This window comes from Tyto alba, unplaced genomic scaffold, assembly GCF_018691265.1.
Source record: "Tyto alba isolate M040663 unplaced genomic scaffold, T.alba_DEE_v4.0 Super-Scaffold_40, whole genome shotgun sequence".
Classification (NCBI taxonomy): Eukaryota; Metazoa; Chordata; class Aves; order Strigiformes; family Tytonidae; genus Tyto; species Tyto alba.
In genome coordinates, this window is record NW_024881316.1 from 48648588 (window position 1) to 48676341 (window position 27754).

Below are 27754 nucleotides of genomic sequence, written 5' to 3' on the forward strand. Positions count from 1 at the left end.
TCAAATGTGATAACACAGATTTTGTTATAAATCCTTTTATAGGATTGAAATACTCACATAGCTTGGATTGCTTTCTAGGAGGCTGTTAATATATAGGAGACTTCTGCAACTGTAATAATTTTCATAAATTGTAATATGCTTCTTGTCGTGTTCATTCTCACTTGCTGAAAAACAGAGTGCAAACAGAAACGTAGTATAAAGTCTGAGATTTTTAGGAAACTGTTTTCAAGATGATAATACAAAGGCAGAGCTTATAGACCCCTGTCTGTCTTTGTGACAACTCAGCCTGTACTCCTTCTGCCTATGTTTTTGCTTTAACATTTCACTAATGTGCCCCATGTCTCTTTCCTCTGGAGATTTCTTAGATGTCTTCAAGATATATTTGTATCTTACTTCAGCTCCTCTTGTTGTTTCTGGAGCTGCAACCTAGTTATCACAACGAGTTATCACAGAATATTGTTCAAGTACTATGACTTTCAAAGTTGTTGGAACAGCTGTAGAGAGTCAGCAGCAAGAAATGAAGCTTGATTCTTGTTTGAAAATACATCAATCTGTGTAACTTAATTGGAGTGAACTAACAGTAGCTGTTCTCTGGTTCCTTCGACAGACATCAGGTGAGAAGGTGGGCAAGCTGAGTCTGGTGGACTTAGCAGGTAGTGAACGGGCAACTAAGACTGGTGCTGCAGGAGACAGGCTGAAAGAAGGAAGCAACATCAACAAGTAAGACTGATTATTTATTTTCCTTTTTTTCATCAATACAATCATGACTGCTAAATGCAGCATACTTGTAAAATATGATAAAGTCAATATGAGGTCTTGCAGCCAGTTTTCTTCTTCCCTTCTCTCTACTTTCTGGCGTACCGTACTCTTAGCTGTTTGAATGAGATCACTGCCTACTTTAAACAATTGGCCTTTTTCATTCTGTATGTGTGTTCCTGCAACTACCACAAAATTGTGTTGTGAAGACATGATTATTATGGCTGAAATGATATGCTGAAAACAAGGAGTAGAGCTTCTGTGAGAGAAGAATGATCAAAACTGTTCTAGGAACTTATTCCTTGGGACTCACTTCTGGAGAGAAAGTGACTGTCTAAACATGCATTTGACTTATGAATATTTACACTTGATAATGGCTGCTTGTGTTCTCTGTGCAGATCCCTCACAACTCTTGGGCTGGTTATTTCTGCCCTGGCAGATCAGGCTGCTGGCAAGAACAAGAATAAATTTGTTCCTTATCGTGATTCTGTGCTCACTTGGTTACTTAAAGTAAGTACTCTGATCTTGGGTTTTTTTAAAGAGAATTAAAAGGGGGAGGAGAAGGCGAAAAGGAGAAGAGTGCCATTCAATTAAGTAAAATGCTGTTCTTTTGCTTCATTTTCTGGTTTTGATATTAACCATTGCCTTTGGAAAATTAGCTGGATGTAAGCCATTAGTTATCTCTACAGAGTAACTATGCTCCTTGTCTTCTGCTGACCTGTAATGGCCTAAAGAATAAGGAGCTTTTATGTAAAAAAAAAAAAAAAAAAAAAAAAAAAAGGCATTATCTCTTATGGGTCAGTTTACATACAGCTTCACACACAACCTTGGGGCTAATTTAATTTGAGCTATTGCCACATACAGCTGAATTGTACATACTGGCATGATTAGCTTTGAAGATTTGGATTAAGACTATTACCTTCTCCTAATTGTCTTATATATTTGTTAATATACTCTACTTTTGTCAGCAGACTATAATTGCAGAGTATTATCCCAGTCACAGTCTGAGGAATAGGTCAGAAGTCTTTGTACATCATATCCATGTGAAATGAGCAGTTAAATAATTTTCTGTACTGCAGAGGACTCTATCTGGTATTATTTTTGGGGAAAAAAGAGTGTATCATGATGGCACTTGGATGAAGATCTGTAAGGTCTAAATGAAAAAACAAATTGTTAAGTATTAATTTTATGTATGTCAAATTAAAAGGCAAGCTTTTAGTTTTTGTTCTTCCCACTTCCTAGATACAGTGGCCATAAGGTGGGGTAGCCTGAAGACAAAAAATCTTGGGAGTGCAAGTTTGATTGTAGGTATAGTTGTCACCTAGATTTCTCCCAGTCTCTGAATGAATGGCAACCACAAATGTAGCCACTTCTATCTGTGAAAAGCTTGCCTGCTAGTAAAGATGGCTTAACTCGCCTGGTACAGCTTGAGTGGTCTTGGTTGACTTGGATTTTGAAGGTTTATTGAATTAGGTGTCATTTGTAGATGAATTCAGTTTCCTTTTTGTAACCTGTCATTCTGTTAAAATTTTTCATCATTTGATTGCCAGGATGTTTCATAACCATGTCTCAGAAATACTAACTTACCAAGTTTCCTTTTTTTAACTTGTACTCTGTTTTATTATTATCAAGGAACAACTAAGATATTTATTAATAGAAGGATGTAATCTGGGAAGAAACTGATTTTTGGCACCACCAGACTTTTTTTGTGTTCTTGATTTTGTAGGTGCTCTGGCTAGATTTTGTTGCCCTGAATGCTCTGCTTTGCTTCCCCACCCATTCTTAGCAATGTTTTTAGATGTTGTTTGAATTTGATGTTCCTATGATTTAACTGCACATGTGGAAAGAAGAAGAAAATGTTACTTGCAGGTTATACAGGGGTGTGGAGATTTAAGATGTTTTCCTTAAGGAGATTTGAAAACGAAGTTGACTACCTCAATGCTTAAGTAAAATAAAATCTCTACTCATGTAACTCATTGACACCACAAGCCTTCATTTTTTCTCAGTGCTGTCTTTTAATGAACCTTTTAGCATGACTACTGTGCAATGATTTATCTCTTTTCCCTAGTGTAAACATCACAGATACTGGGCAGAGTACAGTCATGAGGGCTACATAAAAATCAGAATGGTATAACAAAAATAATGTCTGTGCTTTTCTGCAGTAAAATACATCCTCATTTCACAGTGCTCCTTGCCTGAAGACTTTCTTAGCATTTAAATATATTTTTGCCTCTATCTATTTACACTGAGTTTTTGGTCTAATTAAACAAGTGCTTTTTGGCTCTCTGTAGAGATGGGAACGAACCCAACATGCAGCTTGCTTCAGTGTGCTCTGATGGCATGTGTGCTTGGGTTCTTGATGTGGCTGTAATAGTCTGAGCAAGCAGAGTGGAAACTTTCCTAACGAATTTCTAGCGTCGTTGTTAGAATTAGTTATGCTGTTCCATTTCTAAACAAATCCAGCAAGCAGACTGAAATTCCTGTTTAGCACCTGTTTGATGCATTGTAGCTACGACGACGATGGCCATACAGAGCACTTGCTTTAGCTCATAAATAGAAGTGCACTTTTGTTCTGCCTTCTTTCAAGCAAACCTTCTTTGTGTCTTTAACATCCAGCTATGTTAAGTGCAAACAAAAGGTTTGGAGCTTTTGGATTTTTTACAAACAAGCTCATTGAAGAGAAGCTTTATTTTGAAAGGGGAAAATTTAAACTTTTCTTTAATTAATGATCAAAGGAGGGATTTATTTGTTTAGAGCGGCCTGTTTGTAGAAGTTGTGAGATGGTAGACTAGCCATCCCATCTCATCTCATCTCATCTCACCTCTCTCTAGCTTTCACCTTTTAATTATGATGCCAAAGCAGAATAGATGTTCTAACACCAGGAATATCTGTCATACAGGGTCTCACCACAAATCTGAGAAAGCAGTACAGTTCAGGAGACCTCAAGATCTAGCATTTTTTGTTTAATTTTGTTGAGGATCTTTAGATGAAAGTACCAGGTGAGAAAGACTATTGCAAGAGACTTCAAGAGTGGCATCAGGTTATGTGTAGGAGGCAAAATAGCTTGTCAATGCTTTATTGTCTTGATTTTATCAAATTGTATTGGCACAAATATCTCATTTTCCCATTTTAATTAGAAGCCCTGCATATTTTACTGATGGCTGCTATTAAAAATATAATTTCTGGTCTGTACATTTTAAGTTGTTACCACAGTACTCCTGGTGCTAAAGACTGAGGTAGTTTAGTCTTAGAAATAATCAAACTTACTTCTTTCCACTCTGTGTCCCTCTCTAGCACATGCAAGCCCAGCCTTTCCAGGGTAATTTGCAGGCGCTGTCTTTGCTAATGAGAATCTGGCTAACTATTCGGCTACCTTTCTTGCTTAACATTAAAGAAACCAGTGAAATCAGCACAACGGTTTTATACATAAAGCTTTATCAGACAGTCTGGCATTGGGCTTGAATAGCTACAATAATAGAGGAACTTTACCCAACTTATAATGGGTGTTTTGTGAATTACGGTGTATCACTGTAGCAGTGTTCTCAGCTGCCTGTACAGCAGTTGCAATTCAAATAATGAATTAATCCTATTTTGGAGCTAATTAGTGCAGTGAAAGAGGTTCCCAAAGTGCAAACTGTTAAGGTTTGGTTTGGAGGCGGAGTACCTGGCCAGATCCCTGATAAACTTCATCTTTTTATGCAGAACGGGGATTGCAGTTGCAGTGTCATTCCTAATTTTTGAAAACCGTTGATGGACTGAAGAAAAGTCCTGGGTTCTGTAGAGCCAGAAATCCTATCAGATGAGTCATGTGGTCTTATTAGTCTTTTTAAAGTTTTCAACAGATGCTTTGGAAGAACATTTCTGTGTTACAGAGTGGATGCTCCCAAGCCATGTATGTATTGGAGTAAACACTGGCTGCTCCTCAGATGAGAAAAAATCCACGCTGGTATCAGTCAGAAGGCTGTTCTTTTCGTTTGACTTCTCTTACCTGCAAGTGCTAACCATGCTGGTGTACCTCACTGTGCTGAATGCTATACAAATGAAATTATATTCTCTACCCCAAGAGCTAGCAGCCCTTTTGCATGACTGGAGACAGTAGAGTGGTACCAGAGCAGCAGCGAAGCAACATCAGTCTGTGTGGTCGATGCTTGTCTGACCACTGAAGCAGCCAGACTGCTGTCAAACTATTTTAGGCATAATGCAGCAAAAAAGAGAGTCTTTGGACTCTATTAAGGAAATACTTAAAGGGGTGTTTTAATGATTGCTAGGGAAAACTCTGTGTGTGCTTTGTAATTGAAATGGTTAGACAGGCAGCTAATATAGTCAGATAGTTCTAATGGCAATGCCTGACCTAGATTTCATGGGTTATTGAAGATGAAAGTTAATAGCATGTTTTGTCTCAGAAGGGGATCTTGGGTAAAAAAAAAAAACAACAAAAAAAAAACCACCAAAAAACCCCCCCAAAACAACCCAACCAAACAAAAAAAATATTTTCTGCAAAATTTAAAACAGAATATTTAATCTTTCAGGCGGGCCAAAATTGTAACTGACAATTTTGTGATCAATAAAAAGATCGAACGCTTCCTTCCTTACTCCCCGCACTCCCCCCAACACACTGCCTTGCAGGAATGTGGTTTCACGCCCTTCACTGTCAACCAAATTGTGGAAGAGTCATTTCTTACATAACTCGATTTAGATTTGTGAGCTGTGTAAGTGGGGGGGACAGAAAGCACCCCATTCTTTATAAGAATAAAATCAACTATGTTGTTTATGAGGAGATCTTTAAGTAATTTAAATAATTATTGGAGACATCTCACTTCTGGTCTTTAAAATATGATATTCTGAACTCATCATGATCTTTCCTGAGGTCCTTCAACAGTATCTGAGAAGTTTAATAAGCCTAAGCAGAAAAAATAGAAGTAAACCTTTGAAGCCCTTACTAAGCACCATAAAGCCCAAAAGAGGGATTGTTTTCATTCCTGTTTAAACTAAAACTGATTTTGAAAGTCAAGAATGAATTTTCCTCAATGTGCTTAAAAAAAAAAATAAAGAAAAAAGAAAAATCATTTTTCCTTGATTTACAGAGCTTAATTTATTAATTTTGAACTGAGGAGCTCTGGCAAAAATGTTTGTTATTATTTGCCCCCATCTACCGCCAACCCTAGGTTATTATTTGCTGCCTAAGTTCACTGACTGGGTAAAACAAAAGAAACATCCTGTTTTAATTTGATAACCTCTGCCACTTTACAGGATAGCCTTGGTGGTAACAGCAAGACTGCCATGGTAGCAACAGTGAGCCCAGCAGCAGACAACTATGATGAGACCCTTTCGACACTGAGGTATGCAGACCGGGCCAAGAACATCGTTAATCATGCCGTGGTGAACGAAGACCCCAACGCTCGCATTATTCGGGAGCTCCGTGAGGAAGTGGAGAAGCTGCGAGAACAGCTCACAAAAGCAGAGGTACAAATTTAAATCTTGACTATCCAGTAAGTCTTGTAAACCCCGTTGTCAGGACTTTCTTACCTGGCTCTTGAAAATTAACAGAGAATTACTACGTGGTGTCTATGAGAAATCTCCCTTTATTTCACTTCCTTCCAATTTTCTGTGTATCGGTCTTGAAACACGGGTGATAACATGAGATACCAGGTTCTGTTTGAACACCTTGCTGAGCAATCTTGGTTTTATTGCGAGACACAGATCAAAAGCAAGAGGACATGGAGGCAGGAATAGGGGCGGAGTCTTAAGGTTGGGCAGTTTATAGACAGAGCTTGGCCAGTGTATTTTAAGAATTTTAAGAATTCAATGTGACTACATCCTGCGAGATGTGGATTCAGTTAAATAATGCTTGCTTACAAGCTTTAACTGTTCTCAGTTGAGTCTTCTAGAGGCACTAGACAATATTGTGAATATCTGCATAGCTGCCTAAATGAAATAGTGAAAGGAGCATAGTCTAAATGTTAGATGAAGGCCAAGAACTAGTGTAATTCTGAGTTCTCAAATGTGTCAAAGCAATGGTGATATAATCTGTCTGTTTTGCAATTCAGAAAAATTATGATTGCAGTATTTGCCTCCTGAGGTATGCAGGGAATGCTGGCTGTGATATTAGAAATGACTAGTGAATTTTGGACTGTTCTTATTTGAGCTGCTTAATATGCTAAGCATCCAATAAATGTATATCAGTTTCGTTATGGTATCTCAAATATCTAAAAATTCCTCTAAAATAAGAACCATGGATTTAACGTTACTCTGAAAGATGTAGAGACTCCCTATTTGTTTCATTTGTGAGCATTAACGCCAAAATAACGGCAGCTTTCCAAAGCAATGAAGTAGTGTCTCCTAAATATGAAGTAATAAATATTTCCTTTCCCAAGTAATTAAAATCCCACCCTAGTTGTCATCCCAGTGGCATTGACAAAGAACACGGAAAAAATGGTGTGGTTTACTATTAAGAGGCTACACAATAAAGGTCAAGAACCACATTCATTGTCTTGTACTCTTTTCAGTTTATTCCATTTGTAGCCCATCTAATTGTTCTTAGAGAAATGTGCATAAATAACATTTTTTTTTTAAGTGAACAAAAACATTGACCCATTATGACAGTCAGGTTACATTTTCAAAACTCATTTTCAAATATTAAGGTTACTGAGTTGTGGTTTTGTTTCTGTTTCTGTTTGTTGTTGTTGTTGTTGTTGTTTTTTGTTTTTCCTTTTGGTGTCTGTATCCTTTTCTCTCCTAAACAGTCAAGGCAAACAGATAAGGCATTATCCTCTTTTCCCCCTTTATTTTTTAATCCACACATTTTGATCTTTTCTTGTTGAAATTAATATCACGTTTTAACTTGTCAGTGCCAAAACCACTGGCTTGTCCTTCCTAAACCGGGAATTGAAACTACCTGCTTTCAGCAGAGCAGCATACCTGCCGGTGTGGTGTGAATCTGGGCCCATATACCTGTTGTTTATATAAGCATTTTAGGGAGTGAGAATTACCTAGCTCATTTTACAATAGAAGCGTGTGAAAATGTTCAGTAATTTTGCCCCAGGTCCAAATAAAAGGACAAACAAGACTTAGACCTTGAGAGTAACTGGGCTTCATCTTCCTGTCCTGCTCCATAAGGTCCAGCACCTTTGCACTGATCATGTTTTATTGGTCATAATAAACATTTGTTTGGGATATTTCCTTGGCTTCACTTTCCTTCCTGGGTGGAATTCATGTTCCCTTTTACCCTGTATTGGGGTATTTGAGATATTCAAGCAGAAAAAGACAACACAGGACACATGAGCTGACAGTTCCTAGGCTGTTGTGTCTTGAAGCAGAGGAAACTCCTGTCTTCAAACAGGATTTTCCACTTCTGGCACTTGCTCCTTTTCTTGAACAAACTGCACTGTAATGAGGCCACTCTGAGTTGGATTCCTGTGAGGAATTTTGGTTTTGTGGTAAGGGAATATCTGATGGAGAACGATGCTTGCATTGTTTAATTGGCATTGCATAAATACCTACTAGCCGAAACCATTTTCATCTTGTTAGCGGTAATGAAATAATGACATAAGGGAGTCCACAGGCTTCCTGTTCAAGGTGGTAGGGAAGGAGTATGCCAGTACCGAGACTAGAGGAAGTAAATACATGTAGTATAAAAATGTTGATGTTCTTTCAGTTTTTGGAGTGTCTGATGGGTAGCAGTGGGGGTATCTGCTTATTCTCAAGTTAGTCCTTGGATGGAACATGGACCTTTGACTATTTCACAAAACAAAATTAGAGCTGTGATGGATTAGTGAGAAAATCGAATTCCAGTGTCCGGAAGAGCACATCACAAGCCTTATTTTGATATCCACTCTGTAAAGTGTGTATGTAGCAGTGGGTAACCAGAACACCACGGATGCCTTGATATTTGCTACAGAAAGAAAAAATCACGCCCATCACATCATATCAAAATGAACAATAAAGATCTTCTGGTGGCATGGCAGTTTAAGTGACAGAGATGTTAAGTGCCATTTTGAGGGAATGACAGCTGAGACAGTGGTGGCTAGCCAGATCAGCACTCTCTGGAGAAACAATATTGTTTAGGTAGGAGTCGTTTGGGATACTTGTATTGGTATAGAAATGAGATTAGTTTGTGTTTGAATATCTTTGTGCAGATCTGCCAGTATCGTGTAATTGGTTTGTACTGAAGTATATAAACTCCACTTTAGCATCTGTACTTGAAACTAATTAACTTTTTGATGGATACTGTATTTATATGCAATATGTATTTTAAAAAGCCCTTTACTTACTGATAAGTGTGCCTTGGAAAATTAGTAAAGTTATGTTTCCTTTTTTCCCTATCTGTGTGGCAGCGATGTGAAAAAAACAAAGCACAGCAAGCTTTCATGTTTTATTCGCTTTTATTTCTGCAGGCTATGAAATCACCAGAATTAAAAGAACGATTGGAAGAATCAGAAAAGTTGATTCAGGAAATGACTGTGACCTGGGAAGAAAAATTAAGAAAAACTGAGGAGATAGCACAGGTTTGCTGCTTTCTTTCCACATGCCTCCTCTCCTCCCCACCCCCCCCCTTTTTTTTTTTTTATGACAAATAGGTTTGTTTCCTTTGTCTGTCAGTTCACAGAGATTCTCTGAATCTCTCCCCACATTTATGAGTAAGTAGGTCAAGCTTACTGCCCTTTTTGAAAGCTTCACTTAATTCCTATGATAGCTGGATGCCTCCCAGATTACTATTCCAATGACAATAATAAATTGTCACTGTATGCAAATGGAGGTGTTACTTTAAAAAAAATAATAATCCATGGATGAGAGGATTACAGGGATTTTATATTCTTCAGACAGTCAAATTGTTGTTTGTGATGAAAGATGGAGTGTTGAGAGCATTAAATGCAAGGTTATGTATGGAATGCCTCAATACACAAGGCAAAGGTCATTCAGAGTGTTAAAAAGTAGAACTGTTCCCAATCCCGCTATGTTTTAATACCTCTTACACAGATATTTAGGGCATCAGACCATAATTGAGTATGATGGTTATGTTGAAAAATTGTGCAGGTCACCACAATTACTATACAACACTTGCAATTCTTACCAAACAAATGTTGATGTATATATTTGCAGTAGAGAGCTTTTGTGGGGGAGGACTATTGAAAGGTGATGAATAGCATATAATAAATAAGGAGAAAATGGAGGGAGCCTCCGATGCAAAGGCCTCTTGTAGATGACACAATCAGAACAGACTGTGTTGACTTTAGTTTTAAAGATTCGTTGTCAGAAATGCTGCTTGTGACTACGAGGGCTTCCTGGCTTTCAAGGCAGATTTGTATCAAGGATTTTCATCACTGTGTATAAGGGTGACTAGTAATAATAATAGTAATAATGATTTTTTAAAAATCAGCTCTCATTCTACACAGTAGTTTGTAGGCATAGAATCCCTGAGCGTTCAAAGAGGTTGAAAAAATGGAGTAATTGGCTCAATGGTGCAGACTAAATCTGCCTTGGTGTTTGCATGTAGCTGCTTGCTTTAGCTCTCTTCCTTTCTGTCTCAAAATCCTCAGCATGTTACGATGTTTTGGAGCTGGGAGTTTCGTGAGCCTTGCAGCTGTAGAAAAGCGATTTTTTTCAGAGGAGGGATAAGAACAAGTGTTTGTGCAGTATAAAGCTCTTTCAGGACCACTTGGAAGCCAATGGAAGGAACCTTCGGCCATCTTCAGTAGGCTTACAGAGGCCCAAGGTTAAAAGCATTTATATCATGGCTTGTCGAGTAATTTTAATTTTGGCCAGCATCCATCCACAGCTGTCTGTCAAATTGTAGCAGGGTAGGATGGAGAGATAATTGTAAAATTGTAATTCTTTGATGGAAGGATGATTCCTCATCAAGAATGAGGGCCATCAAAGAGGCACTGTGTAAAGATGGAGCTGCAATAAGGGTTCAGAGCCTTAAAGACTATGTGAATAGGCAATTTTTCACATTTTCAGTGAGTATTTGACATACTTTTAATATATTTTGAGTGTTTAATTTAATTAACATTAGGTCTTGAGCAAAAGTTAACAGAAACTGGCTCATTTTCTTTAAGTTAATCCTGTGAGATTTAAATTGTGGACCAAGTTCTCCTTTGGGCAACGCACTCTTTATCTCTGTAGATAATAAGAAATTAATGTGAACTTCAGAGCCTGACACTGATGATCAGAAGAGAGATCTTTGATATCACACTGCAGTTTTTCCTCTGTTCTGGTTCTCTTTTTCCCTGCTCCCACACACTGATTTTGTAAGTGTGTGGGGAGACAGGGTAGAGAAAATCAAGAGCAAGTTGTACTTGCTATTTTTTGCATTTTTAATCTTGATTAGACCTGGTACAACTCCAATTCTGAACAGAGAATTATACTGAATAGTATGACATAGTAAGTTTTTTAATACAAAGCAAACTGGTAGGTGAAGTTCAGAACCCTAAAAAACATTCTGGCATTATTCCTACATAATCTTTGCTAATTTTTATTTTTATTTTAAAGTCTCAGCATCACAGGGAAAGTGCTGTAGGTCTCTTCTGTTTTTTTACTTACTTGTTTTACCCTCCTCTCCTTCTACTTCCCTCCAGTAATTCTGTGATAGGTCTCCAGTGTTTATTTTTTAAAATTTTGTTTGCTGTTGTGGATAGAGTCTCGTTTCAGTTTCTATATGATTCTGGGAACAATTCTCAACATTTCTATTTTTTTTTTTTTTTTTTTTTTTTTTGATAGAAGAATCCCTTTCTGTTCTTAAGGCAGAAATGTTTAATGTTCCTCTTTCACTGCTCTAGTCTTCACCCAAACACTTCCCTTTGAAAGATGTACATTTTTGCACAGTAATGCTTTGTTGTTGAATTCTATGAAGTCTATTGACAAGAACAAAACACCGTCCAAAATGCTACTATTCTTGTTCAGCAGGAAGTGTTAGTTGCATTACTTAAATAGCAGGTTGCCAGCTTTTTGTCATTTTGATTGCTCTGGAATAAAAGATAGACACGGAGCTTGACTTGGCAGGGATTTAATTTAACTTGTTGCTTTTTAGCTCAAAAGAGAAAATAAAGGGCTCTAGAGATGTCTTTGTGGTAGCATTTTGCTGTTGCAGTGAGGTCATGGAGAAGCTCCTACAGTACTGCAGTGTGCTGCTCTCAGCTGTTTTCTTTTTTCACTAGGAAGATGCAACTGTGTGAGACCATTACACGTAGCCCTCTGAGACTAGAGGTGGAAGGACAAGAGAAATTACAGATATCCTGATCAAACCTTGATATAACTAAGGCTTTTGTGTCTAATCTACTGCAGAAGAAAGTTACCTTTTTCCGAAGTAGCAGCCCATCATTTTGTTTTGTGGCTTTGGCAGATAGGAATGCATTTCTGAAGGGCTGTACATCAGTCAGCTTAATTTTGATGGCTACTCTCTTGCAGGAGCGTCAGAAACAGTTGGAAAGCCTTGGCATCTCTCTTCAATCTTCTGGAATAAAAGTTGGGGATAATAAGTGCTTCTTGGTTAATCTGAATGCAGATCCAGCTCTCAATGAACTTCTGGTATACTATTTAAAGGTAAAAATAAATATTGATACATATATATATATTTTTTTTTTAATAGAAGTAGGCCTCTAATGAGATTGGCAGAGGTGTACTTAGAGAATTTTATAAAAACTGCATATCTAAAGCATTCTCTGATATTCACTGCTTCAATAATATGAATACAACCTTTTTATTTCAAATTTAATTCTTCATAGCAGATGAATGTTTGGGGATTTTATGTTTTTGTTTTGTTTTCTGAAAGAAATTTAAAGGGTTTTATGCCAACTTCCACAGGGTTTTACCCAGGAAATTGTTTTACATAAAGACTGGGCATATCGGTAATCAGTTTGCTTCTACACATGTAGTCCAAATTCTGAATACTGTCTTCAGTTCTCAAAATGCATTTTTATTCCTCTTCATGCCTTAGCATTTCTGCTGATGTGCAGACCCTGTTACTGATGTTAGACATAAAACACGTGACGTGACTTTTGGACTCTGCACTGAAACATTTGGGCAGTTTATTCTAGTTTACAAACTGTAGATGTGACCTGGAGTCAGGAGGAGAAATGAGGTTACAACCATTTTTAAGTCACAATTTAGTCTACAAGTTCTAAAAATTTAGCAGTATAAGAACATCGGCAGTTTGATCTTCACATTAAATCATTAACTTCTCTTTGAAGTGGTCTGTAGTAACTTTCAAAACAGCCACAAAATTAGCAATTGGGCTGAAAGATGGTTTTGGTTTGGCCAGCCTTAGGAAGTACGTGATCCTCTTTTATATCAGTCATTGTTGCTCTTTGATACCTCAATGAAAGTAAGGGAAAGAGCTTTCTCAGTGTTGCAGCTGCTAAAAAGTATTAAAAAGGACAAAAGAGCCGCGCTGAGGTTTTGGGAGGAGAATTGAATCCTTTCCAGGCGCCTCGCACGTAGGTGTGACTCCAACTGGTAAATCAGCCTCGACACTGACAGCTAGTGAAGCGGAGCCAGCTGCTGGCGTGTTCATTGTGAACACACGACAAGAGGGCACTGAAGCCAAAGCCTGCTCAGAAAACAGGGCTGGGCCCTTCACTGCCAGCAGGAAAGCCTCAGGTGGTACTGTGCTACTTTCCTTTTTGAGAGAAAACCCCTTTGCAGGGGTTAGGTTTTGTGTGTTTCCATTAGTATTTATTTTTTTTTTTTTAATAACACAAATTTGTTGTTTTTTGGTTTAAAGTTTTGGTGTAGAAATTCCTGCGCTTTGAAATTCTTTCAATCAAATTACTTGCACCTGTTTTGCCTGAAATCCTGAAATTAAACTGTCTTGCTTTTCAGAGTAAATAGCTTGCCCACATTCTCTTTAATGCTGAGCTGCATATGGACTTGATATTAAAATACTGAAGAACAACTTGATCTGACTTATCTAAACTGCTGTGTCTGTTCCTCAAAAATTGCTTAGAGATGCCTAAAAAATAAATTAATGAATTCAGGCATGTGAGGAGTGATCCTTCATCTTCCAAATCCCTCATGCCTCGAGTACTTCAGGAATTTCCAAACCTGTTGTTGGATGATCTAGGTAGAACCTGTGTAATAGTCATGGATCTAACCACTGTGAACCTGTCTTAAATCCTCTTTGAACTCCTTTATACTTTTGACTTCTACAACATCCTGAGGCACCGAATTCCACAATTAAATTATAGAAACCTCTTCATCTTCGGATTTAACTGTTGCCTGAAAACTTTTCTGAGAGCTCCCTACTTCTTACTGTAAGACAAAGCGAGGATTTGCTTGCAATGTTTCATTCTCCTTTTTCCCTCTAAGGGAAGTATTGAACAGTTTTTGAATTTTGGAACTGGATGACAAGATACATCCAGGAGAATGGATGAGTTAGAACTAGTGAACTTCTGCAATCCATTGCTAACATCTGAACTGATTCTTCCCAGGAGCACACGTTAATAGGCTCCGACAACTCTCAAGATATCCAGCTGTGTGGAATGGGAATTCTTCCTGAACACTGCATTATAGACATCACCCCCGAAGGACAGGTTATGTTAACACCTCAAAAAAATACTAGGTAAATGAATAAAACAGAGCTCCAGTTGTTTAATAATTGCTGTTTTATCTAGTATTTTATGATTAGTAGTGCAAAAATATAATTGAAAAATACACTTCTCTGTATTCTAAAGTAAGAAAATTCTACTTCTTGTATTCTGCTTTTACATTTTGTTTAAGTTGTCATCTATGCCTCTGTCAACTCATGTCTTTCATTCTAACAAGATTTCTCTTGGTGATGGTGTTTGTAGACTACGTTTTCAAAGTGAGGATGAGTAAATTGCATATGCTTTCAGCAAGTAGATACTCACTGATTTGCAGCTGTGTAGATGTAACTATCAAAATTTGAATTAATCTTCTAGGAAATCTGTTGATATGCAAAGAGCTGCTGAAGCGTTTGTTGCTTTATTTGATTAAGTAGCAGTACTTGAAAAACAGATGGGATATTCAAATTGATCACAAAATAACATGCATCGTCAGCATCTCCAATAATTTATTGTTAGATACACAAAATTCAACAATTTCACATTTACACTGATTTTCACATTGATCCTGCTTTGAGCAAGGAATTGGACTGGGTGACATCCCGAGATTCCCTTCAAATTTGAGTTATCCTATCATCCTATTTTCAGACTTAATCTGACTTGGAAATAAAAAAACTTTCTGATTATTCTAATTAGTTTGTCTTTATGTAGCAAATGTCCCTGAATGTCGTATTCAAATGTTTCTATTTTGCATCTGTATTTGAAAGTATTGTGAAAAGTTATTTCCAATTACATCATCTTTTTTTCAGGCCCTTCATTTTTAAACTATAATTATACTCCTCAGACATAGTTGTCATAATATCTATCCAAAATTCTTGAACTCCGTAAGCTTAAGCAGTCAAAAGAAGCTGAGTTTGAGGAGTTTATGAAACAGTACAGGGTAGATCAATGAAGTTTCTGGGGATATTTTGCCTGTTTGCCATCCATAAACTTGTTCTCCTACCTTAACTAATTACAATAAAGAAAGTAGTCCTGGAAAAAAAATTAAGCCTTATATAGATGCATTTGGTTTGTATTTTTGCCTTTTCACAGGACGTTTGTAAATGGTTCTGCTGTCATGTGTCCTATTCAGCTACATCATGGAGACAGAATACTGTGGGGAAACAACCACTTCTTCAGGTACAAAAGCTATTAAAGAAATTATAAGTTTGTGGCAGCTCTGTTTTATCTTAAGGTATAAGGAGTCAGTGGAGCACCTGCAGGAGGAGGTGATTTCTTTTTCTTTGGGATTATAAAGGCAATGCTGATGACTGACTGTTCTTGAATGCTAAATGTTATAGCAACTGTGCGTGATATTAATTTCAGAGCATTAGATTGACCCCTTGTATTTTCAAGGGACTGTAACCTAGATGATGAGGACCTTGCTGTAGTTATCAATATTATCTTGCTGAAGAGAATTAATTTTTGAGCTAGTATGTTTAATGTGTCTTGGTACCACATTAATACTAAGTACTTTCTCTTCCATGGTGAAAATATTACACCTAAGCTTTGACTTGGATAGGTTGACTTTTGGATTTTGCAGATAAGGTGTTAGATTTTTGACCTATGTTATACAGTGATCTGGGTCTTACAGGGTGACTGTGTTCCCTGTTCCCCGGAATTCCAACTCCGACCATACCTACAGCCTCCCTGTATCTGACAGGATCATTAGTAGAAGTTTTCTGTGAAAGACTCTATTCTTGAAACCCTCTGTGGCTGGTCTTTAGAGATCAGTGGACTAAAATGATAATCTAAAACTTCATTGCTTTATTTTATGCTTGAAAGAAGAATCAACAAGTGGGATATAATTTCACATATGTCTCTAAATTATTTGGATATGGTACGACTGAAAAAATTCATGGTTATCTAGACTATATGATTAGTAATATCAGGTACTCTCTATTATTAGAGCGCAGAATGGATTAGTTAGTTTGCCTTGAATCCCTCAGTTTACCCTGAGGAAAACTACAGTCACAGGCAATCAACAAATTTTGAAGGGGAAAAATCTACTGATTTGGATAATCTACTTAATTTTGATAATCTTTAAAAGCAACCTTTTGTTTCAGAGTTGAGCAATTACTAGTTCTTTAAAAATTTTCCTCTTATTTAAAGGCTGAATTTGCCAAAGAAGAAAAAGAAAACAGATCATGAGGATGAAGAGCGAGACAACTCTATGAAGTGCAGTAACAGTGTTGAGCAGCTGGACGTAGATGGGGACAATTCCAGTGAAGTGTCTAGTGAGATTAACTTCAGCTATGAATATGCCCAGATGGAAGTCACTATGAAGGCACTTGGTAGTAATGGTAAGAAGCAACAGAAATTATTGGAAATATGTACAGAATACAAGGTTAACATCTTCAGGAACTCTTAACCATGGACTTTTTCCCTTGTAACTTCCTACAGGAGAATTTTTCTTGTGAATGACTCATCATAGCCAGTTTTGCACTTGAGAGGGGAAAAAAGAGCCATCGCAGGCCGTTTTGTTTGGCAGTTCTTGTTGAGGGAAATGCCAAAACTGGAATATTGGTGGAACTGCAGCCCCAGTTCAAAGTGTTCACTTTGTTGTTTATTTTTCATGTGTTACGTCTCACTCAGGCATTAACTATAGTGAGTTCTGTCTCTGAAACCATGTTCTTTAGTTTTTGTGGTCTTACGTAGCCATCCCAGAATAGCATGATTCTGGGAAACAGGAGGAAGTTTTTTTCAGCTTGGTCTTTCCCTTTTCTCGATTCTCTTAAATCATCTGTCCAGTCTGTTCTGTAGATATTTGTTTTGCTCCACAGTTGAGGAGCATTTTTTTAATATGCATTGCAACCAAATTGTAATTTTCTTCCTCCTTTTAGAACTACATTTACTGTCTAGGATGTTCCTTACCATGGATTTCAGTGGCTACTGCAGACCCTAGCATGGATAACTGCAGATATAGAATGGGGAAGGGAAGTACCAAATCACAGTAATTTGTGCCTTGCTCAAGGTCATATAGCATACCTATGGGAATGTGGGAAAGGGCTCGTATTTCCAACTCCCCCATCTCTGCCCCATATTCATTACAGCACTGTTTCCATTTAATTTTGTGGTTGCCAGGTATTTGATCCCCAGAAGTACTAGCCTCTTTATTTTCAACATCTGATTAGATCCAATGCAGTCAATCTTGCAAAGCCTGGAGCAGCAACACGAGGAGGAGAAGAGATCTGCGCTTGAACGGCAGAGGCTGATGTATGAACACGAACTGGAGCAGTTACGAAGGCGCCTGTCGCCGGAGAAGCAGCATTTCCGCAGCATGGACAGGTTCTCCTTTCATTCTCCCAGCGCTCAGCAGCGCTTGCGGCAGTGGGCGGAGGAGAGGTGGGTAGTCAAACGTGACCATGAGGAGCGTTCATTTAAACTTCTTCAGTGCTCGTGAATTTTGCAAGATGGTAATTGCATTACATACCTCTGCCATGTTTCTGAGAGGACTCCTGTGGGGGATTGGGGAGGACAGAGTGAAAATATTGGTGTAAGAACAATCAGACCTATAATGCTAGAAAAGATGAGAAAGAACGAGTGCCTGCTTTGTTGTAAGGGAGAAACTCTATCCTGATCGGCAACAAATTTGACTAAAGATGACATAATTGGAAGAAATTTTGGGACTTCTATGAGTTTGTTCTGTGGATCATGACTCAGCTGCTGGAAGGTTGTTTTTCCTCTTGACTCACATCCATCTGTCTGACCTGGGCAGGTCCTGGCAACCAGAAGAGTGCAGAAAGAAGAGGGAGTAAGAGGATGATACAAAGAATTTTGATCCAGAGCATTGCAAAAAGTGTTTAATAACTACAGAGGGGCCACTGTCCTCTTTGCCTCTTTGTAGGCAATTGTACTGAGGTTATTTACTTCAGCCTCTAAATGATCTTTTCCAGTATTACTGTCAAAAAGAGCTGCTGCAGGAGGAAGATGAAATGTACCTTAAAACAATGAGTATGGTAAAAACATTGTAATGAGAAAGTACAAATCTAATCTATATGTCTAGAGAAGCAACTTTTGAAATAGAAAATATTTGAGGCAGTCTAACAAGGTGTTAGCTGTGTGTCTGGAATGTTTTGCGGGACCAGATTCCTGTGCTGCACAGTTGGTGCTCTCTCACACTTGCCAGGAAGGCCAGTGAGCAAGCGGGTCATGGTGTCTGAATAAACCTTTCTCTGTAAGATGGAACATCCACATCTGTGGTGGGGAAACTGGAGTAAGCCACACAAGAGCTGACTGTTCAGCAGATGCACGGAGAAGTATCCAAAGCCAGCAGTATGCTAATTTCATACAGATATATTTTTTTTCCCAGATGAAATACAATTTAATTCACCTGATTTTTTGTGTTCAAAAGCTGAATGTTAAGACTCCTTCCTGTGAAGTGTTTGTTTGCACTCAGTTTCAATACTTAAATACTGTCATTTTTCCTGTCCTCTCAAATCCCCTTCTTTTAGAGAAGAAATGTTGACACACAGCCTGAGAAAGCTGCGAGAGCAGATTGTTAAAGCCAATTTGTATGTGAGAGAAGCCAATTTTATCGGAGAGGAATTGGACAAGAGGACAGAGTATAAAGTTACTCTCCAGATCCCAGCTTCAAGCCTTAATGCTAACAGTAAGGTAAGATAGCCCTAATGGAACTAAATTGTTGTTCAATAAGTTTGCCCCTCGGCATTCGTATGAGTTGCATTCTGACTTTAGTGGTCTGGATAGTTTGCCAGTCTATTCATGTGCTCTGTTACTACATGCTACGTCCTTATCTTATTTTGTAACCACAAAAATCTTACAATGTGCTAACTTACTGATAAATGTTTTGATGCAAGACCTTTCCCCTGGTGTTGAAGTTCACACTTGCTTCAGTTGCAGAGTGATAAAATATGGGCAGGTTAGGTAACATCTATTTCAAGTATATACCATCACCTTGTGGACATTTGGCTTTACATCATCCTAGGCCACTGAGAAAATGCTGTCATCCCCATTGTGCAGGGAGGAACTGGATTGTGTGTTCCAGGTAGCTTAGAAATTTTGGATGGATGGAACTCAACCTAAACATCCATGTCTCAGACTGGCTCCCTAAGCTGGTGTTATTTCTGTGCTTGAGGTCAGCTCAATGTTTTGGTGATACTCAGGCCGTTGTTAGTGCAGTAGATGTATTTTATTCCAGGATTAGAATTTTTATCAATTGCTTTAGAAGTTGCTCTCATCTGCTTGTTTTTCATGCAATCTTCTGGCCCATCTAGAAACAGGATGGTAAAGAGGGTTAAGCATTTGCAACTTAACTAGTTGAAAGTTGCAGACAGTAGTAACCTTAGCTGGAACTCCAGGCCTGCTGTAACTTGAGGATATTTGAGAGATGCTTAAATGTTCCTATTTCTAACACTTTTGGAAGGTGAAAATCCACAGAAACTAGTGCCTGTAGCTGTGATTAGACATCTCAGTTAAACTGAACGCGAATATACTGTGACAGCCAAACCCAGAGTCTGTCTCGCTTGAATTTGGTCGCTCGAGTTAAAATAAAAAAAGAACAAAATCCAGACTTTTCCCAAAGACATTCTGAGTTTTGTATTGGGTTTAAACTATTGTTTCATTGTTGTGACACGAATTTCCTTATTGGTATCTGTTTAATTGTTTTGCAGAGAGGTGCAATTCTCAGTGAGCCTGCTATTCAGGTGAGAAGGAAAGGAAAAGGCAAACAGATTTGGTCACTGGAAAAGCTGGAGAATCGATTAGTAGATATGAGGGATCTTTATCAGGAGTGGAAAGACTGTGAGGAAGACAACCCAGTAAGTAAAAATTGCTCTAGTATTGTGCTGATAGAATGACATCCCTGTTAAATTTTTTTGTTTAAGTAGATGTGAGAAAATCTTGGGGGGTGGGAGGACGTATGCAAAGAGGTAAGTTTTCCTGAGCCTTTGCTTTTCCTAGTACTGAAGCAGACCTTCAGCATTTCATTAACACTTATCTTGTCGCTTTGGTGCTTCTTTGCATGCATAGTTTGGTGACCAAACCAAGCATACAATAAGAAGCAGTAGATAAATACAACAGGAGTTTATGTTCAGGTCAACTTCTCTGAATCTGACAACATTAAAGAGAACTCGCTGAGGATAGGCCTTATGCTCGGTCCAAAGTAAAATTCAAGCTTCCATTTGTCTTGTGATCTAATCTAGCCTCTTGCTTGAGTCCATTTTTCTTTCATTAGGCTGGTTGCACAACACTTTGAAAACTGTTTTATGAAAAGTTCTTCTTACGCTATTCTGAATTTGATCAAAGGTGATGAGGGCTTACTTCAGGCGAGCTGATCCATTCTACGATGAGCAGGAAAACCACAGCCTTATCGGAGTAGCCAATGTTTTTCTTGAGTGCCTGTTCTATGATGTGAAGCTACAATATGCTGTTCCAATCATCAATCAGAAGGGAGAGGTTTGTTATTCTTCTATAATCTATCCTTACTCAACTGTTTAATTACAGCCCATGGATCTTATTACCAGTATGTAGTAGATATTTTCCAGATTCGTGTGCACAAGTTCTTTGCTAATAATTTGGAACTGTGCAAATCCCATAATACCTTACTAGAGGTGTTTAGACAGCTCTGAATTCCAGCACAGTGATTGTGAAAGGAGGAAGCTTTGAGAGCACCTTTCTGAACAAAGCAGTCCAAAATAAATACTTAGTAGGACAAATTGGAGCCATAGCTCCACTGGCCTTCACTGGCTGCCATCAAGAATAGGCTCTTAAATATATACTGTAAGAACAACTTCAAAGGCAGCTAAAGCACAGCAGGCAACATTCTTGGTGCTCTGCATCAGGAGTGCACTTTGCAGACTCTCTAGAGACTGGTGTGAAGGTGAGTGAGATTGCAGTGTTCTGTTCCCAGAGTCACTCTAGTGGCTGTTTTCTTTATGGTTTTATGACAAAGGCTCTTTGATTCTTGCTCCAGAGCGTTCCTCATCTGATGCAACAAATGCACAGTGCAAAACAATAGAAAGGAATGAAACGTTGTCTGCTGCCAGACTGGAAACAACTGTAGTTTGGTTACCTGAAAAGGAATGAACCTGTCACTGTTTTCTGGCACATGAGTAATTCTTACTCCTTTCTTACCAGGTATCAGGTCGTCTCCACATTGAAGTTGTTCGAGTGAGTGGAGAGATAGATGACAAGTTGGTTGGAGGTGAAGATAGTCCAGACTATTCAAGTGAAAATGACACTCAGGAGAGAAAACTTGTATGCAGGGTGAGTTCCAGATCTATCCCAACCTCTGAGCAACCTTCTCTCTTTCCATTCCAAGCTTAAAGAAGTCCTTGATGCATTGGCTTCTGGGCATTAGATGTGTCTCTGTAACTTCATGCACCAGGTTTGCTTCCAGTGTGCAGGTACACAGGCAGAGTCCTGTCTTTAAACTCGTTGACTGACTATATGAAATTGTATTAGTGTTACAGGATTTAAAAAAAAAAAAAAAAAAAAGCGCAAATAATTTAGCTGTACCTAATCATTCAGTTGTATGTACAGAATTTAATGCTTTTGCTGTGTTTGTTTCATGGCCTTACGTAATGTCCTGGTGCCCAGCATGTGTCCTGGAGTGCTGCTGCGTGGTCTTTTCTCAAAATAGTTTGTTTCTGGAGTAGCTGAAATAATAAAAGAGAACTAGATGGGTTTTGTTCCTTTCGATCTCCTTTTTTTTTTTTTAATGTATGCAAGCTATTCATTAAACTATATTTATATGCATAGAGTTTTACTCCAGACAGTTGTCTTGGGTAGTTGTAGTCTTGGAAGACATGGAAGATCTGCGCACTAGGATTGGAGCTACAATGTCTAATTCAAAAGGAGTCAATCTGATAAAGTCCCATTTTTCTATGAAGCATTCTCTCCCAATATGTCTCTCTCTAAATATCCAATATGTTGTGAAATATATACAGGTGAGTTTATAGTTATTAATAGTAAAAAGAAAGGTAGCAGCAAGTATTTACTATCAGTTCTGCGTTGTAGTAAAAAGCAAGATAGGCCAAGCTACAGGTAAGGAAAGAGGGAAGCAAAAAGCCCTAGAGGGAGTGGTCCCCAGCTTCTGGAGAACATGAACAATTTGGGGCAATTGTACTATTTTTCACTTCCTATCCTCTCCCATAGAGCTCCGTGTGCTTGCAAGTGGTACAGGGCATTGTTGCAGAAAACACCCTCCTGAGGATCTTGGGTGTTGCCTTACTATAGAAGTCTAACTAATTTAATCTTAATTTAACAAATGGACAATAGAAGTTTATTAAATAGTATGGTTAATATGATGACTTTATTTAGCTCAGAAGGTGTATTCAAAACATTTTGTTTCTGATTGGCCTTGATTTTGAAAGAGGGGACAGGCTACTTTAATATTGTTGGGCTTATTTTTGTATTGTTTCTAGCATCCCAGAATTAAGGACAAGAGGTAACTTAAAACAAGGATTTTGCGGAATAAAGGAGGTAGTTTTGTTAAAAGTATGAGACTTTTACTGTTTTCCTCTTCAGTTACAATGGTTTTGGTGCATCTCACCATTAAAAATTGGTAAGATATTTTGGTGTGTTTGTAAAATTCAGCCCTTTAGCTTTTACTCCCAAGAAATGTGTGCCTGGTGACATCTAGTGCCAGTGTTCAGCTGGTGCATGCAAAAGAATGTCTCCAGTGTATATTAATGAAGAAAATTGTATTTTGTAAAGTTTTTTGTTTTGCTGCTTTTTTTTTTTTTGTTGTTATCTTTCACAGTAGAACAGAATAACATTGTTCTAACAGAAGATAGTTTTCATTCTATGCCTAATGAGTGAGTGCTTTTTCTTTGTTTCTCATCTCTTTTCTAGATTAAAATACTTCAGGCTACAGGTTTGCCACAGCACCTCTCTAATTTTGTGTTCTGCAAATATACATTCTGGGATCAATTGGAACCGGTTAATGTTGCACCTGAGGTGGATCCTTCCTTATCTTCTGTCAGCAAGGAACCACGGTGCATGGTTGTCTTCGATCACTGCAATGTAAATTTTTTTTTGTATTTTATTAGTGAAACTGCAGGCAGGCAAAACTTAAAGACTTGCATAACAGTTTTGGTTGCCTCTTTGCTCACATTATAATATTTCATGACACCTTAATACCATTTTTAATAAGCACTTAAACATCTTCAGACTCCCTACAAGTTTGATTGTTCTACACTGTTCACTTGTACAAAAGTCACAGAAGGTGAAGTGGATTAATAAAAGAAAGCAATCAGTTCAGCAGAGAGATTTATGTTAGAGTTTACCCACAGAAAAATTGATGCTGAGTGTGAATGGAAGAGAGATATTCATCTGAGTGCATTTGATGCCCATATCTGAGCTGATCACTCTGCTGATGTAGTGGAGGGAAATGTCCCAGTCCTGGGACATGCTGCCTGTTGTCCTATTGTAGATGCTGAACGTGTGTCTTAGAACGGACTGTTATTTCCTATTGACTGTCAAGCAACTGTCCAACTGGAGACATATTTAATAGAGATGTCTAAAGTCAGCTTAGATGAATACCAGCCAATCACCTGAGTTCTCATCTTGTTCTTTATATCATTTGTCATTACACTGAGCAATTTATTCCACTTACCATTTGTAAAATGGTATAATACATTCTGATGAGTTTTGATTTTCTGATTCTGAACATTAGAATATATGATTGATTTTTTTTTTTAATTATTGTTTTTTTAACCATTGGATCAGGACTTAGAATAACATGCGGTCATTTTTCAGCTCTTTATACACTTTAATCTTCAGGAAATTATGTATCTTTGCCTTGCCTCTTGATTTTAGAAACTGAGGTGACAGTTCTTCCTTTCCTCTAAATTGTGACTTGGGGACCAGGGTGACTTTACTACATGTTTATATGAAAGTCAAGACAGTAAATCTCTAAGCCTAAGTCATTGTGCAGTCACAGTCATCAACCAATTTGTCACTTACATACAGGAAGTTTCTGTAAATATTTCTGAAGACTTCATGGAACATCTTTATGATGGTGCTTTGGCAATTGAAGTATATGGGCACAAGCAGAGTGGTGACCGCAAAAATCCAGCCCTGTGGGATTTGGGAATAATTCAAGCCAAAACGCGCAGCCTCCGTGACAGGTAAATGTGGAAAATAGACCCTTTGTTTAGAATTTTGGTAAATCATGGTCTGAGGAGCCCAATTTTGAAGTAAGGTTTGGGAAAAGTAGTCAAAATTTGGACTGAAAACCAACTGAACATGTGTTTGAGACTGTACCTATAAGACTATTAAAAGTAGACTCTGTCTGTTGGAAAAATAGCACGCGATGTGTCAGTAGACTTTCAAACAGTGAAAGAGGAGAGTTGCCCATCTCTGTTTCAAATTCAAAATGGCAAAACTTGAAATACTTTGAAGTCCCTTTTATTTAGCAAACTCAAGTGCGTAAGTAGTGTTTTACAAAAGAGCAAGCTGATTGTTTTCCCTTATGTTGTTATACTAGTCTGCACCAAAAAGAGCTATTAAGTCTAAAACAGCAGGATGTTGTTCTGACTGTATGCTGATCAAGGTCTGGCTCCAATTCATTCTTGGCCATGGAATGTCATCACTTGTAATGCTTCCATTGGAAGAGCTGTATTGCTAATTACTTCAATTGGAATAAATATGCAACAGTATGGTACTTTATATTGAAGGGGGTTGCTTTTTTGCTGTCAGCTGTTTGTTGTCCCCAAAGTAAGCTTAGCACTATTTTCTTAAATGTAAATTGTTTTTTCTCTCCAATTAGAAGGCAGCTCTGCACTTTATTGTCAGTTATTTCTCTTTCTACTTCCAGCCTAAGCTTGTGTTGAGTATTAAGCTATATATAGGGAAGTTTAAAAGAAAACTCAAGAAAATAAGACAAAGAGGAGATGGAAAAAGGATGCTATAAAATAGTGAGTTATGTTTGGTAGCTGAGTAGTAAGTACCTCCTTCTCTTTTAGTTTTGAAGTACTACAAAAGTGGCTGTTTCTTATTTAAGTTCTTGGAAGAATTGGAGAGAAGGCAGTAGTGATGAAGTTCAGGAAAGTGCCCTGAATCTTGGAAGCTTGTGAGACAATGTCATATTTCATTCTGCTGTCTTCTGTGTGAATCTCATTGCACTGACAACACTGGGCTTCTGGGGCAGCAGTTGAGACCAGAGCTTAAATGTTAGAATATAATGGAATTGGGGTTTGTATTGGAATCAAGAAAAGGCTTATTTCTGATGTTTGACAAATAGTTGTCAGTAAAATGTACAACTAGTAACCCTATATACTCACAAATGCTGCATCTACTGGAGTGTTCCTTTGCTTCTTCAATCTGCAGTCTGAGCTAATGCTTTGGGGTTTTTTCTTTCTCGGGGAAAAAATCAAACCAAAACCAAAAAAAAAACCCATATTTGACATGTTTTGCAGGTGGAGTGAAGTAACCCGAAAAGTAGAACTCTGGGTTCAAATTCTAGAACTGAATGAGAATGGGGAATACTGCCCAGTTGAGGTGACTCCTGCCAGGGATGTATGCACAGGAGGCATCTTCCAGCTCAGACAGGTAAGGTGGCACGTACAGAATTTCGGCTGTGAAAAGAGCCTGGGGAAGCTAAGAAGCTTTTTGTATGGTAAAGGGCTGGTGTCCAAGGACCTGTCAAGCTTAGACACAAAATATGATGCTGTGTAAACCAGACATAAAGTAGAAGAAAGTGGTGTCCCTCTGTGTTTTGTGGAACTGGCAGTGTGCATAAGCTCAGATGTAAAGGTGATCAAAGGCTTACCTGTAATCTTTGTGCTGTGTTCTGCTCCCTCTCCTGTGAGAGCACCTGATAGTAAGGACATTGGTCTCGACTGTACTTAATTATTTTTTAAAGAGGTCCAGAGTTCCCCTTTATTTGATCTTTCCAGCCAACCACTTCTTTGTTCTCTGAATTCTACACACATTAAATTGTTAATGCTTAACTGAGTAGTTAACATTTTTAAATGATAAGCTATTACTCAGAGAACACTAAGAATTAGTAAAAGTTAGATACAGGCTGCACCTCTGAACTCCCCAACTCTTTTGATTTTATTATTTTTATTTTATGGTTTTTTTCCCCTCTGGGTTTTACTAAAGAACAGTTATTTTGCTGCACTGATAGCATCAGTGGGTAAGAAATTTCAGTCAAGGAGACCAGAGTCAGGAAAAGTTCCTTGAAATTGCAGTAGCTCGCCAAATTAGACTATTTTCTCTCCTCTTTTGTAGGTGGGGAAGAGATCCTATTTTCCACCTTCAGAAGTATTAAAAATAAAATCCTACAAATGTATGTTTTGAAAACCCTCCAGAAAATAAACTGGGGAGTTACTGAATGCTGATTTTTTTTTTCTGTATATACATAAATCCTTACAACAAAAAGGGTATCTCTTGAACACTGGATCATTGAGGTTGCAGTACTCACCACTTTGTTCTCCACAAAATAAAAATACAATGTGGCTTGCAAATGACTGCCAGTAGAGGTCTCTCTGTCATTAAGCTTTCAGCATTTTATACTCTTTTTCCAAGCTTTTCAAATTGTTCCTTTGGGCAGGGGCAATCTCGACGAATTCAGGTTGAAGTGAGATCTGTACAGGAATCTGGGACCTTGCCACTGATGGAGGAATCCGTATTGTCTGTTGGCATTGGCTGTGTTCAAATAAAACATGTCAAATCACAAAAAGTACCTGAAAATCATCAGGTAAGAGTCTGAATAATTCCTGTCAGCTATGGCAGTTTCCAAGACATTGAAAAGCATAAAGTGATGTCCTAAGTTTGTTGAAGTTGAAGGCGACTCCATTTGTTTCAAGTTTCAGTTTGGTTTTGGAGACTAATTTTTGAATCTACTTCTTAAACATATGAAGCAATGTCAAGAAGAATTGTCAGAATTGCTTTGATGGTGGTTTTAGGGTTTATTCTGGGTAGTTTAAATGTAAACCTCTGTCAGAAAGAGTTGTGGAAGATGTTCCTCTTAATCAAAAATCATTTTCTATGGCAAAAATAGTATTTGTGAGACTACCTTCTGTGTCTCTTCTGGTTCGGGGTTTTTTCTTCCTATCCTTAAAAGCAGCACAGCCTTAACACACCATTCAAAGTAGAAAAGAAAATGCCAAAGGTTCTAGGAACTCATTAGGATTTTGTCCAGTAGATTTTACTTCAAATATTAGATATGGCAGCAATTTTAAGTAAGTATTCAAGTTAAAATAAATCAATGGAACATACATTCAAATAGTGTTGAGTTACAAATGTTAGAATTATATGAGCCACTTGTTGGCCCATAGTGAATGTTGGGCAGTTGTTTGACTACCTCAGAAGCGCTGCATCTCATCTTAAAGAGCAAGTAATACGGATCTGGGTTTAGGAATTGTCTTTCTGAGATGCTTCTATCAGTTTCTAGTACAATTTGACTTTTTCCCCCAACAGCTAAATTAAAATTTAGTCACTTCTCTGAGTTAGCAAGCCAAAATCTGGTG

General features: G+C 38.0%; 1 protein-coding gene across 4 annotated transcripts in view; it reads left to right on the forward strand.

The window, feature by feature from the left end:
- KIF13B (kinesin family member 13B) overlaps positions 1-27754 on the forward strand; it is a 140140-nt gene that overhangs the window by 60822 nt on the left and 51564 nt on the right. For all 4 annotated transcript variants that reach the window (XM_042803364.1, XM_042803366.1, XM_042803365.1 and 1 more), the window contains exons 9-25: positions 608-720; positions 1155-1266; positions 6007-6219; positions 9150-9260; positions 12160-12294; positions 14181-14311; positions 15366-15452; positions 16425-16615; positions 17447-17657; positions 18767-18929; positions 19946-20092; positions 20580-20729; positions 21411-21539; positions 23130-23300; positions 24249-24406; positions 25697-25829; positions 26836-26982. In XM_042803364.1, the coding sequence (XP_042659298.1) occupies positions 608-720; positions 1155-1266; positions 6007-6219; positions 9150-9260; positions 12160-12294; positions 14181-14311; positions 15366-15452; positions 16425-16615; positions 17447-17657; positions 18767-18929; positions 19946-20092; positions 20580-20729; positions 21411-21539; positions 23130-23300; positions 24249-24406; positions 25697-25829; positions 26836-26982 (2502 nt within the window). The remainder of the gene's footprint in view (positions 1-607; positions 721-1154; positions 1267-6006; positions 6220-9149; positions 9261-12159; positions 12295-14180; positions 14312-15365; positions 15453-16424; positions 16616-17446; positions 17658-18766; positions 18930-19945; positions 20093-20579; positions 20730-21410; positions 21540-23129; positions 23301-24248; positions 24407-25696; positions 25830-26835; positions 26983-27754) is intronic.